Genomic DNA, 13,855 nt, shown 5'->3' with positions numbered 1-13,855 from the left:
GATATTGGCCAGATTTTGGTGTTGCCCCTTAACTATTCAAAATTAAATTTTTCTGCAGGTGTTGAGTGCCGGATATGTCGGTAATAATTCTTGGATTTGGTGTGGCACTGTTGTGGGTGCCACATTATGGACACCAGTGAGTCTGTATGATGCTTGCCAGTCCTGCACCTGGCACCTCACTCACGGCCCACAGTGCTCTCGCATCATTCCCATTTGTGATAGTAGGTCAGTATTTAATGTATTTTCGAGTTTCATTTTGCTAGTGTTATGACTCACGAAACTGTAATAACAAGATTGCCAACAAACCATGGAATGGGTGGAGATTGAACTTGTGGAAAGTGTGTAAGCCACTTAAGTAACTTATGCACTGCTGGAACAAGTGTAGAAGTCTTCAAGAGGAAACTGGACAAATGTCTTCACCAGGTGCCAGATCAACCAGGCTGTGATAGATATGTGGGGCAGTGGGCCACCAGCAGCATAAGCAACCTGGTTGACCAGGCTAAGTACCAGACAAGCCTGGTCCAGGACCAGGCTCTGGGAGTAGAAAGACTCGAAACTCATCCAAGACATGTCATAGGTAAAGGTGTGACCTGGAGTTTTAGGGCTCACTTCCCATGAGTTCAATCCCTACCTGTTCCGTGGTTTGCTGGTACATATTATCCTTGTCATTTCTGTTCCACAATTTCATTGAAGTGTGTGTTTTAAATGTTTAAAGTTCACTCATTTTTCTATTATGAGCAGAGAATGGGCATTTTTTTTTTTAACTTGATGGTCATCTGCCAAGGCAGGAGAAAACACATTCATCATCATTCAGTCAGTGTCTTTCACATGACTAAGACCCGTATCAGGAAACGCTTGTCCCGTTTCCTGACATACCTTACCTAACCTAACCATCTTTTCAGAAGTGTGCTGACTTCACACACTACCTTCTGACTGCCCTTCTTCAGAGTGCAAGCACACTGTCCTTTCCACCTCCAGGTTTCAAGTCCGGCAAAATTGAATATGATACCTGGGTTGCAGTGTACTTCAGCACTGGATAATTCAGTAGTTTTGAGAGAGCCACAGAATTTGGTTAACACAAGCCTATCTGATATTATCCTGACACCAAATGACTTCGAACAGGCGATAAATGACATGCCCATGCACTCTGCCTCAGGGCCAGACTCATGGAACTCCGTGTTCATCAAGAGCTGCTAGAAGCCCCTATTACGAGCTTTTACCATCCTATGGAGAGGGAGCATGGACACGGGGGTCGTCCCACAGTTGCTAAAACCAACAGACATAGCCCCACTCCACAAAGGGGGCAGTAAAGCAATAGCAAAGAACTACAGACTGATAACACTAACATCCCATATCATAAAAATCTTTGAAAGGGTCCTAAGAAGCAAGATCGCCATCCATCTAGATACCCATCAGTTAAACAACCCAGGGCAACATGGGTTTAGAGCAGGTCGCTCTTGTCTGACTCAGCTACTGGATCACTACGACAGGGTCCTAGATGCACTAGAAGACAAAAAGAATGCAGATGTAATATATACAGACTTTGCAAAAGCCTTCAACAAGTGTGACCATGGCGTAATAGCGCACAAAATGCGTGATAAAGGAATAACAGGAAAAGTTGGTAGATGGATCTATAATTTCCTCACAAACAGAACACAAAGAGTAGTAGTCAACAGAGTAAAGTCTGAGGCGGCTACAGTGAAACGCTCTGTTCCACAAGGCACGGTACTCTCTCCCATCTTGTTTCTCATCCTCATATCTGACATAGACAAGGATGTCAGCCACAGCACTGTGTCTTCCTTTGCAGATGACACCCGAATCTGCATGACAGTGTCTTCCATTACAGACACTGCAAGGCTCCAGGCGAACATCAACCAAATCTTTCAGTGGGCTGCAGAAAACAATGTGAAGTTCAACGATGAGAAATTTCAATTACTCCGATATGGTAAACATGAGGAAATTAAAACTTCATCAGAGTACAAAATAAATTCCTTCCACAAAATAGAGTGAAAAACCAACGTCAAAGACCTGGGAGTGATCATGTCGGAGGATCTCACCTTTAAGGACCATAACATTGTATCAATCGCATCTGCTAGAAAAATGACAGGATGGATAATGAGAACCTTCAAAACTAGGGATGCCAAGCCCATGATGACACTCTTCAGGTCGCTTGTTCTATCTAGGCTGGAATAATGCTGCACACTAACAGTACCTTTCAAGGCAGGTGAAATTGCTGACCTAGAAAATGTACAGAGAACCTTCATGGCACGCATAACGGAGATAAAACACCTCAGTTACTGGGAGTGCTTGAAGTTCCTGAACCTGTACTCCCTGGAACACAGGCGGGAGAGATACTTGATTATATACACCTGGAAAATCCTAGAGGGACTAGTACCGAACTTGCGCACGAAAATCACTCACAATGAAAGCAAAAGACTCGGCAGACGATGCAACATCCCCCAATAAAAAGCAGGGGTGTCACTAGCATGTTAAGAGACAATACAATAAGTGTCAGGGGCCCGAGACTGTTCAACTGCCTCCCAGCATACATAAGGGGGATTACCAATAGACCCCTGGCAGTCTTCAAACAGGCACTGGACAAGCACCTAAAGTTGGTACCTGACCAGCCAGGCTGTGGCTCGTACGTTGGATTGCGTGCAGCTAGCAGTAACAGCCTGGTTGATCAGGCTCTGATCCACCATGAGGCCTGCTCACAGACCGGGCCGCGGGGGCGTTGACCCCCGGAACTCTCTCCAGGTAAACTCCAGGTAATAAAGCTTCACTTAGATTTAGAGATTTTGATTAATATTTGAAACTCGTAGATTTTTGTTTGAATAAAAGTTCTAATTTCAATTTTCATCTGGTTTGCTGAGTAATATACACACATGGATGTCATAGTTGTCACATCATATAACCTTAATATACACAAATGTATGTCATAGATGTCATATGTGATATGAGTTAACTAATCAGGTGTGTAGTTGTTGGGCTTTCTTCATAGGGAATAGGAGAAAGTGTATTGGGAATGTCACCTCCCTTCCCTCTCATCATTCTGTTAGATGTCATTTATTCTGAGATTTATTTAATCTCTTGTTTTACAATATGTTGGTTTTTAATGGACGTGCTGTTGGAGTGTGAGCAAGATGACGTTTGTGAAGGAATTCAGGGAAACTGGTTAGCCAGACTTGAGTCCTGGAGGTAGGACTAGCAGAACCTGCACATTGAAGGATGGGTGGGGGATTTTGCAGTTAGAGGATAATTTAAACTGTGATATCTGCATATAACTGGAAATACAGGGAGTTAATGAATGAAGGTGAACGTATTTTCTTCCATTGTCATTGTTGCGGCCCCTGCCAAACTAGCGGTTAAATAGTTAACCTGCCGGCCGGCAGTACCACTGGGTGCGTCATCAAACCCAATGTGGGGGCTGCTGAGCCGGCCTTAGAGCAGTAAGAGCCTGAGTGCCTCACGGTACACACCTAAGCAGTAGGTACCTGACCACCGAAGGGTACACGTCTACTGGCTTTAGTAACAGTATGTACCAGAGCGCCTCGCTGTACACACCTAAGCAGTAGGTACCTGACCACCGAAGGGTACACGTCTACTGGCTTTAGTAACAGTATGTACCAGAGCGCCTCGCTGTACACACCTAAGCAGTAGGTACCTGACCACCGAAGGGTACACGTCTACTGGCTTTAGTAACAGTATGTACCAGAGCGCCTCGCTGTACACACCTAAGCAGTAGATACCTGACCACCGAAGGGTACACGTCTACTGGCTTTAGAAATATTATGTACCTGAGCGCCTCGCTGTACACACCTAAGCAGTAGGTACCTGACCACCGAAGGGTACACGTCTACTGGCTTCAACATTAAGTACCTGAACTCCTCAGGGTACACGTCTATGCAGTAGGTACCTGACCACCGAATCGTACCTATCTACTGGCGTTAGAAGAACCGCTCACCGCAGCTCACTGAGTCTGTTGGCCTCAGTTACTTGACGGCCGCATTCAGTGAGCTTGCAGCATGGTGTTCGGCTAGCGGTGTGTCAACCGCCTTTGGAGAGGATTTACTGGACTACCGGTGATGTCTGTGGACTCACCGTCTACGTTGATCAACTGTGGGCCGGAGTCGTCAGATGCTGTTTAGTGGGACATTACATGAAGAAAAGGTTGGAGTGTTACACTGAACTGGGCCAGGACCGTAGTGTGACACTGAGGGACGTACGATGGAGTGGAACACTGAGATATGCATAGGACCGTAGTGGAACACTGAGATGAAAAGGGTGTCGTGGGACACTGAAGATGGCCTGGTTGTAGTGTACACTGAACAGTGTCGTGTGACTGACTTCGTGTCGTGAGAGGCAGTTGATTGTAATTTATTATTATAAAAATGTTATTTATAATTTATTGTTTTAGCATAGAGAGATATATATATATAGTGACAGTAGTGTCAAGAGTTGTACCCTGTGTAGGGTTATTAATTATATTTTAGTAAAATGCTGATTATAATTTATTATAGTAACATGTACATATTATTATTATATCATAGTTCAAATACCTCTAGACCAAAGATAGTTGATTTTTATATATTAAAGATTAATTTATATTAATGTGTGTATTTATGTATCCCGAACTCTTTATTACAAAAGAAGTAAATCTTAACATCTCTCTCTTCCTTTTAAAAATTACTTTTTTGTAATAGTCATCCTGCTTTTGTGGGAGATGGCCATTGAGAAGAAAATGAATAATAATAATATCTTTTTTGGATCACCCTGCCTCGGTGGGAAATGGTCATTGTGTTAAAAAATAATAATCTTTGTGCCTGTACATTAATGAAGTTATTTATTTTAGGTATGTTGTAACACTAAACTCTGCTGGTCAACTGGAAGTGCTTTGTTGTGTGACAGGAGTAACTGTTTGGGAAAATGAGAGTGACGACACACCAATTCTGGACATTGCCTACCTCCATGGTGACGAACACAACGCTCAGTTCCTGCTTCTTCTCAAGAACCCAGATTCTGATGGATGTCTACTACGTATTACCTCATTTCCAGGTTCTGATCCAAGTCATGCACTTGTTTATTTTCTTTTACCACAGTGGCGATCTCCTACCAATAAAGGAAACACCTTCACCATAAGTCATTCAATAGCTGTCTTGCCAGACGTGCACAGACATCACAGTTCAAAGGACCCTCTGCATTGAAGCACCTCCGGCTTTCCTTTTTACCTCCTAAATTCAATTCCACAGAAAAGGTTTTGCTATATCCCTTCATAATTGTTATCTTGCTCACACTTCAACAACACATCAAATCATAAAAAAAAAACTACTTGCCTTCACTTGCTCCAATTCAGTGTGCTTACACAAGCCTGCTGGATGCTCAATCTGCTTGTACTCAGAACCTCCAACCTCTCCTGGAATGCCCCCTCTTTCCCTTCTTTCCACCCCAGAATTATTCACCTTGGTCATCCTCTTCTCCAACCAATCTAAAAACCAAACCACCTCAACATTCCCTTGTCCTTCCTCTGATTTATACCATTGGTAACCCCAGGTAGTGATTTGAGTTGTGATGTGTATGCACTTGTAGCAAAACAAATATTGAATAATGGTGAATGTGTTTCTTTTGGGTTGTCCAAAGTCTTAATTGTGTTTTTTCTGTTCCACAACTCTGTTGCACTCATGCATTAAGAGTATGCTGATACTGTGTTTCACTTGTCCATCAAAAAGCTGACAGTGTCAGCTTACTGATGTTTCATCATAATTGTAAATGCTGTACTAGCATTGTGTCTCTTCCATTAAAAGTTGTCAAATATCTACTGTGATTTTATAATGACTTTTTTTTTCAGAATTTTCGACTATCTATGAGTTGGCTGTGAACAGCAGCACAAGTTTAGTGCTGACAGGTGAAGGAACAGAATCTATAATGTTTCTAGAGCCAGATGTTAGTCCTGTCAGCCAGCTCACTCGGTGTCTCAAACTCAAGAGTATTGTGGATGGTATACCTGAGGCAAGGTGAGTCTTATGCTGTATGTGATTAAATTATATGTATCAGGTCAACCAGGCTGTGATGGATGTATGTGGGGGCAGTAACAGCCTGGTTGAGCAGGCTAGCACCAACCGAGCCTGGTCCATGGCCAGGCTTCAGGAGTAGAAAAACTGTCAGAACTCATCAAGGGTATGGCACATGTGCATGTGGAAGCTAGACTAGTCATGGTTTCTGAGACTCGTTAGTATAATCCTAAAAGAATTGACCATTAGAATAAAACTTAATCACACTTGTCTAGACAAAGATGAAATAATAAAAAACTGGTTAGTACAGGGTCTCCTTGACTCTTGACAGGATTACATTCCGATGAATCCATCGTAAATGGAAAATGAATGTGATGTGCTAAATAAATGTCAATAAATAATTACTATCACCGAATAAATAAATAATTACTCTTACTTAGTACCAGTATTGAAAAGTAAATAAATGAATACAAGTTACAGACTTACCACCTTCATTCTGGGTAATTATCTCTAGGTTCATCCTCAAAGTAGTAATTGCTTTTGCACCATTGTAAAATTGAAATATCCAAAGTCGAATCACCATAAGTCGAGCACCTGTACTGTTTTTTGTCTGCCCAATATTAGGCTTACTGAAGTTCTCGTGTATTTTTGTTTTAATTTTTTTTTTTTTTTCAGGCTGGGAAAACTTCTGATGAAACGCAAGTTCAAGGAAGCTGAAGAATTTTGTGTTCGATTTGGACTGGACATCGAAGAGGTTCATAAGGCACGAGCAAAGTTTTTGTGTGACTTGATGAACCCATGGAATATATCAGCTACTAATATTACTCTGATTGATGTGGATGGAAGCGGAAGGTAGGTTCATGTTAGGTTGGATAGGTTGTAGACTACAGGATTTGTAGCCTCTCAATTGATGCTGGTGTAGCTGGGTTTTCCTGTCCCAATCATGTTTCCCATGACTACCGCTTGGAGGAGCTGTGCCCATAGACCTGTGCTGTAGCCTGGTGGCCGTAGGCCTACCTTCAGCTTACCCTGTGACACCCTCTGTCTTTCTCTCTCTGCTACCTCAGCCTGTGAGTAGGAAGTCCCACTCCTCTCTCCTGTAACTGGAGTTCAGCAGTTGGGCCCCAGGGCAAGCTAAGACAAGCACTGCCTATACCAAGAACACCAACAAATCTACATTATGCCTCTTAATTCACCACAACCATTTTGATTGATATACTGGTGAAGGGCTCTTGTGTGTGAATCTTTCTTTCTTTCAATGCACCAGCCGTATCCCACTGAGGTGGGGTGGCCCACAAGGAAAGACGAAAGTTTCTCCTTTTAAATTTAGTAATATATATACAGGAGAAGGGGTTACTAGCCCCTTGCTTCCAGCATTTTAGTCGCCTCTTACGACACGCATGGCTTACGGAGGAAGAATTCTGTTCCACTTCTCCATAGAGATAAGAGGAAATAAATAAAAATAAGAACTAGAAAGAAAATAGAAGAAAACCCAGAGGGGTGTGTATACATATGCTTCTACATGTATGTGTAGTGTGACCTAAGTGTAAGTAGAAGTAGCAAGACGTACCTGAAATCTTGCATGTTTATGAGACAGACAAAAGACACCAGCAATCCTACCATCATGTAAGACATTTACAGGCTTCCGTTTGATACTCGCTTGGCAGGATGGTAGTACCTCCCTGGGTGGTTGCTGTCTACCAGCCTACTACCTAGAATAATAATAATAATCTTTATTATAGGTAGTAGGTTGGTAGACAGCAACCACCCAGGGAGGTACTACCGTCTTGCTAAGTGAGTGTAAAACAAAAGCCTGTGTTTGTTTTATGTCTTGTTGCTACTTCTACTTACACTTGGGTCACACTACACATACATGTACAAGCATATATATACACACCCCTCTGGGTTTTCTTCTATTTTCTTTCTAGTTCTTGTTCTTGTTTATTTCCTCTTATCTCCATGGGGAAGTGGAACAGAATTCTTCCTCCATAAGCCATGCGTGTTTTAAGAGGCGTCTAAAATGCCAGGAGAAAAGGGCTAGTAACCCCTTCTGTACAAATTACTAAATTTAAAAAGAAAAACTTTTGTTTTTCTTTTTGGGCCACCCTGCCTTGGTGGGATGCGGCCAGTTTGTTGAAAAAAAAGAAATCTTTATTTCTACAAATACATGTACAAGACATACAAATCATAGCTGACATCACTGGCATACTACTATATAGAAAGCCCCTTGTTATGCAGAGCATTCTAGGCAAAATTTTATTCCAAGGATGTGACCCACACTAGTTGACTAATGCCCGGGTACCTATTGTACTGCTAGGTGAACATGGACAGCAAGTGTTTTAAGGAAATACATCCTAATATTTCCACCCATACCGGGGATCGAACCACGGACTTCCATGTGCAAGCTGAGTGGGCTAGCAATCGATCTATGGGACACCTATCAACATCCAGGGTCCCAGACTTTTCAACATCTTACAAGAAGATATCAGAAACACTGCTGGAACGAGTGTTGAAGCATTCAAGAGGAAACTAGACAAGTATCTTCACCAGGTGCCAGATCAACCAGGCTGTGATGGATATGTAGGGCAGCGGGCCTCCAGCAGCAACAGCCTGGTTGACCAGGCGAGCACCAGATGAGCCGGGCTCAGAGAGTAGATTTTTTTTTTTTTTTTTTTTTTCAACAAGTCGGCCGTCTCCCACCGAGGCAGGGTGACCCAAAAAAGAAAGAAAATCCCCAAAAAGAAAATACTTTCATCATCATTCAACACTTTCACCACACTCGCACATTATCACTGTTTTTGCAGAGGTGCTCAGAATACAACAGTCTAGAAGCATACACATATAAAGATACACAACATATCCCTCCAAACTGCCAATATCCCAAACCCCTCCTTTAAAGTGCAGGCATTGTACTTCCCATTTCCAGGACTCAAGTCCGACTATATGAAAATAACCGGTTTCCCTGAATCCCTTCACTAAATATTACCCTGCTCACACTCCAACAGATCGTCAGGTCCCAAGTACCATTCGTCTCCATTCACTCCTATCTAACACGCTCACGCACGCTTGCTGGAAGTCCAAGCCCCTTACCCACAAAACCTCCTTTACCCCCTCTCTCCAACCCTTTCGAGGACGACCCCTACCCCGCCTTCCTTCCCCTATAGATTTATATGCTTTCCATGTCATTCTACTTTGATCCATTCTCTCTAAATGACCAAACCACCTCAACAACCCCTCTTCTGCCCGCTGACTAATACTTTTATTAACTCCACACCTTCTCCTAATTTCCACACTCCGAATTTTCTGCATAATATTTACACCACACATTGCCCTTAAACAGGACATCTCCACTGCCTCTAACCATCTCCTCGCTGCTGCATTTACCACCCAAGCTTCACACCCATATAAGAGTGTTGGTACTACTATACTTTCATACATTCCCTTCTTTGCCTCCATAGATAACGTTTTTTGACTCCACATATACCTCAACGCACCACTCACCTTTTTTCCCTCATCAATTCTATGATTAACCTCATCCTTCATAAATCCATCCGCCGACACGTCAACTCCCAAGTATCTGAAAACATTCACTTCTTCCATACTCCTCCTCCCCAATTTGATATCCAATTTTTCTTTATCTAAATCATTTGACACCCTCATCACCTTACTCTTTTCTATGTTCACTTTCAACTTTCTACCTTTACACACATTCCCAAACTCATCCACTAACCTTTGCAATTTTTCTTTAGAATCTCCCATAAGCACAGTATCATCAGCAAAAAGTAACTGTGTCAATTCCCATTTTGAATTTGATTCCCCATAATTTAATCCCACCCCTCTCCCAAACACCCTAGCATTTACTTCCTTAACAACCCAAAAGTAATAATGATAATAATAATAATTGACTGGACTAAAGTCATAGAGGTTGTGGGAAATGGCTCGTGTGACAATAAGATTATATTATTGATAATAAGTAATTCTTTTCATTGTTTCAGTCTAAGTGAAGAGCTGTTTCTGACCCTAGATAAGATCCACGACTCTGAGTTTGTCACTACCCTCTGTATCGAGGCTCCTTTACCTGATTTAATCATCACAAAAAAGAATCTCAACTATGCCAAAGAACGTCTTGCCAAAATAACTCAGGTACAGTACCCTCTAAATGATTTTTTTTTTTCAACGCACCAGTCATCTCCCACCAAAGCAGGGTGACCTAGAAAGAAAAATGAAAGCTGTTCTTTTTACATGAGAATTGCCTGTATTCTAATGTTTTGTGAGAATTGACTGTACGTATTTTTGTTTTATGAGAATTGACTGTATTCTAATGTTTTATGAGACTTGATTGTATTGTTTTATGAGAATTGACTATATTCTAATGTTTTATGAGAATTGACTATATTCTAATGTTTTATGAAAATTGACTGTATTCTAATGTTTTATGAGAATTGACTGTATTCTAATGTTTTATGAGAATTGACTGTATTCTAATGTTTTATGAGACGACTGTATTCTAATGTTTTATGAGGATTGACTGTATTCTAATGTTTTATGAGAATTGACTATTCTAATGTTTTATGAGGATTGACTGTATTCTAATGTTTTATGAGGATTGACTGTATTCTAATGTTTTATGAGGATTGACTGTATTCTAATGTTTTATGAGGATTGACTGTATTCTAATGTTTTATGAGAATTGACTATTCTAATGTTTTATGAGGATTGACTGTATTCTAATGTTTTATGAGACTTGATTATATTCTAATGTTTTATGAGACTTGACTGTATTCTAATGTTTTATAACAGTTGGCTGTATTCTAATGTTTTATAACAGTTGACTGTTTTTTTTTTTTTTTTCAACAAGTCGGCCGTCTCCCACCGAGGCAGGGTGACCCAAAAAAGAAAGAAAATCCCCAAAAAGAAAATACTTTCATCATCATTCAACACTTTCACCACACTCGCACATTATCACTGTTTTTGCAGAGGTGCTCAGAATACAACAGTCTAGAAGCATACACATATAAAGATACACAACATATCCCTCCAAACTGCCAATATCCCAAACCCCTCCTTTAAAGTGCAGGCATTGTACTTCCCATTTCCAGGACTCAAGTCCGACTATATGAAAATAACCGGTTTCCCTGAATCCCTTCACTAAATATTACCCTGCTCACACTCCAACAGATCGTCAGGTCCCAAGTACCATTCGTCTCCATTCACTCCTATCTAACACGCTCACGCACGCTTGCTGGAAGTCCAAGCCCCTTACCCACAAAACCTCCTTTACCCCCTCTCTCCAACCCTTTCGAGGACGACCCCTACCCCGCCTTCCTTCCCCTATAGATTTATATGCTTTCCATGTCATTCTACTTTGATCCATTCTCTCTAAATGACCAAACCACCTCAACAACCCCTCTTCTGCCCTCTGACTAATACTTTTATTAACTCCACACCTTCTCCTAATTTCCACACTCCGAATTTTCTGCATAATATTTACACCACACATTGCCCTTAAACAGGACATCTCCACTGCCTCCAACCGTCTCCTCGCTGCTGCATTTACCACCCAAGCTTCACACCCATATAAGAGTGTTGGTACTACTATACTTTCATACATTCCCTTCTTTGCCTCCATAGATAACGTTTTTTGACTCCACATGTACCTCAACGCACCACTCACCTTTTTTCCCTCATCAATTCTATGATTAACCTCATCCTTCATAAATCCATCCGCCGACACGTCAACTCCCAAGTATCTGAAAACATTCACTTCTTCCATACTCCTCCTCCCCAATTTGATATCCAATTTTTCTTTATCTAAATCATTTGACACCCTCATCACCTTACTCTTTTCTATGTTCACTTTCAACTTTCTACCTTTACACACATTCCCAAACTCATCCACTAACCTTTGCAATTTTTCTTTAGAATCTCCCATAAGCACAGTATCATCAGCAAAAAGTAACTGTGTCAATTCCCATTTTGAATTTGATTCCCCATAATTTAATCCCACCCCTCTCCCAAACACCCTAGCATTTACTTCCTTTACAACCCCATCTATAAATATATTAAACAACCATGGTGACATTACACATCCCTGTCTAAGACCTACTTTTACCGGGAAGTAGTCTCCCTCTCTTCTACACACCCTAACCTGAGCCTCACTATCCTCATAAAAACTCTTTACAGCATTTAATAACTTACCACCTATTCCATATACTTGCAACATCTGCCACATTGCTCCTCTATCCACTCTATCATATGCCTTTTCTAAATCCATAAATGCAATAAAAACTTCCCTATCTTTATCTAAATACTGTTCACATATATGCTTCAATGTAAACACCTGATCTACACATCCCCTACCCACTCTAAAACCTCCTTGCTCATCCGCAATCCTACATTCTGTCTTACCTCTAATTCTTTCAATTACAACCCTACCGTACACTTTTCCTGGTATACTCAGTAAGCTTATTCCTCTATAATTTTTACAGTCTCTTTTGTCCCCTTTCCCTTTATATAAAGGGACTATACATGCTCTCTTCCAATCCCTAGGTACCTTCCCCTCTTTCATACATTTATTAAACAAAAGTACCAACCACTCCAACACTATATCCCCCCCTGCTTTTAACATTTCTGTCATGATCCCATCAGTTCCAGCTGCTTTACCCCCTTTCATTTTACGTAATGCCTCACGTACCTCCCCCACACTTACATTCTGCTCTTCTTCACTCCTAAAAGATGGTATACCTCCCTGACCAGTGCATGAAATTACTGCCTCTGTTTCTTCCTTAACATTTAAAAGTTCCTCAAAATATTCTCGCCATCTACCCAATACCTCCATCTCCCCATCTACTAACTCCCCTACTCTGTTTTTAACTGACAAATCCATATTTTCCCTAGGCTTTCTTAACTTGTTTAACTCACTCCAAAATTTTTTCTTATTTTCATTAAAATTTCTTGACAGTGCCTCTCCCACTCTATCATCTGCTCTCCTTTTGCACTCTCTCACCACTCTCTTTACCTTTCTTTTACTCTCCATATACTCTGCTCTTCTTATAACACTTCTGCTTTGTAAAAACCTCTCATAAGCTACCTTTTTCTCTTTTATCACACCCTTTACTTCATCATTCCACCAATCACTCCTCTTTCTTCCTGCCCCCACCCTCCTATAACCACAAACTTCTGCCCCACATTCTAATACTGCATTTTTAAAACTATTCCAACCCTCTTCAACCCCCCCACTACTCATCTTTGCACTAGCCCACCTTTCTGCCAATAGTCGCTTATATCTCACCCGAACTTCCTCCTCCCTTAGTTTATACACTTTCACCTCCCTCTTACTTGTTGTTGCCACCTTCCTCTTTTCCCATCTACCTCTTACTCTAACTGTAGCTACAACTAAATAATGATCCGATATATCAGTTGCCCCTCTATAAACATGTACATCCTGGAGCCTACCCATCAACCTTTTATCCACCAATACATAATCTAATAAACTACTTTCATTACGTGCTACATCATACCTTGTATATTTATTTATCCTCTTTTTCATAAAATATGTATTACTTATTACCAAATTTCTTTCTACACATAGCTCAATTAAAGGCTCCCCATTTACATTTACCCCTGGCACCCCAAATTTACCTACTACTCCTTCTATAACATTTTTACCCACTTTAGCATTGAAATCCCCAACCACCATTACTCTCACACTTGATTCAAAACTCCCCATGCATTCACTCAACATTTCCCAAAATCTCTCTCTCTCCTCTACACTTCTCTCTTCTCCAGGTGCATACACGCTTATTATAACCCACTTTTCACATCCAATCTTTATTTTACTCCACATA

The 13,855-nt window shown here is 41.1% G+C and overlaps 1 protein-coding gene across 1 annotated transcript in view; it reads left to right on the top strand.

Moving 5' to 3' along the window:
• The window catches only part of rod (rough deal), a 56,493-nt gene that overhangs the window by 879 nt on the left and 41,759 nt on the right, over positions 1-13,855 (top strand). Inside the window, exons 2-6 of the mRNA XM_070104407.1 lie at positions 59-225; positions 4,853-5,055; positions 5,846-6,011; positions 6,684-6,860; positions 10,004-10,151. Of these exons, the coding sequence (XP_069960508.1) occupies positions 59-225; positions 4,853-5,055; positions 5,846-6,011; positions 6,684-6,860; positions 10,004-10,151 (861 nt within the window). The remainder of the gene's footprint in view (positions 1-58; positions 226-4,852; positions 5,056-5,845; positions 6,012-6,683; positions 6,861-10,003; positions 10,152-13,855) is intronic.

The sequence above is a fragment of the Cherax quadricarinatus genome, chromosome 91 (assembly GCF_038502225.1).
Source record: "Cherax quadricarinatus isolate ZL_2023a chromosome 91, ASM3850222v1, whole genome shotgun sequence".
NCBI lineage: Eukaryota > Metazoa > Arthropoda > Malacostraca > Decapoda > Parastacidae > Cherax > Cherax quadricarinatus.
The sequence above is the reverse complement of the archived record's forward strand: the minus strand, read 5'-3'. Positions and strand labels throughout refer to the sequence as shown.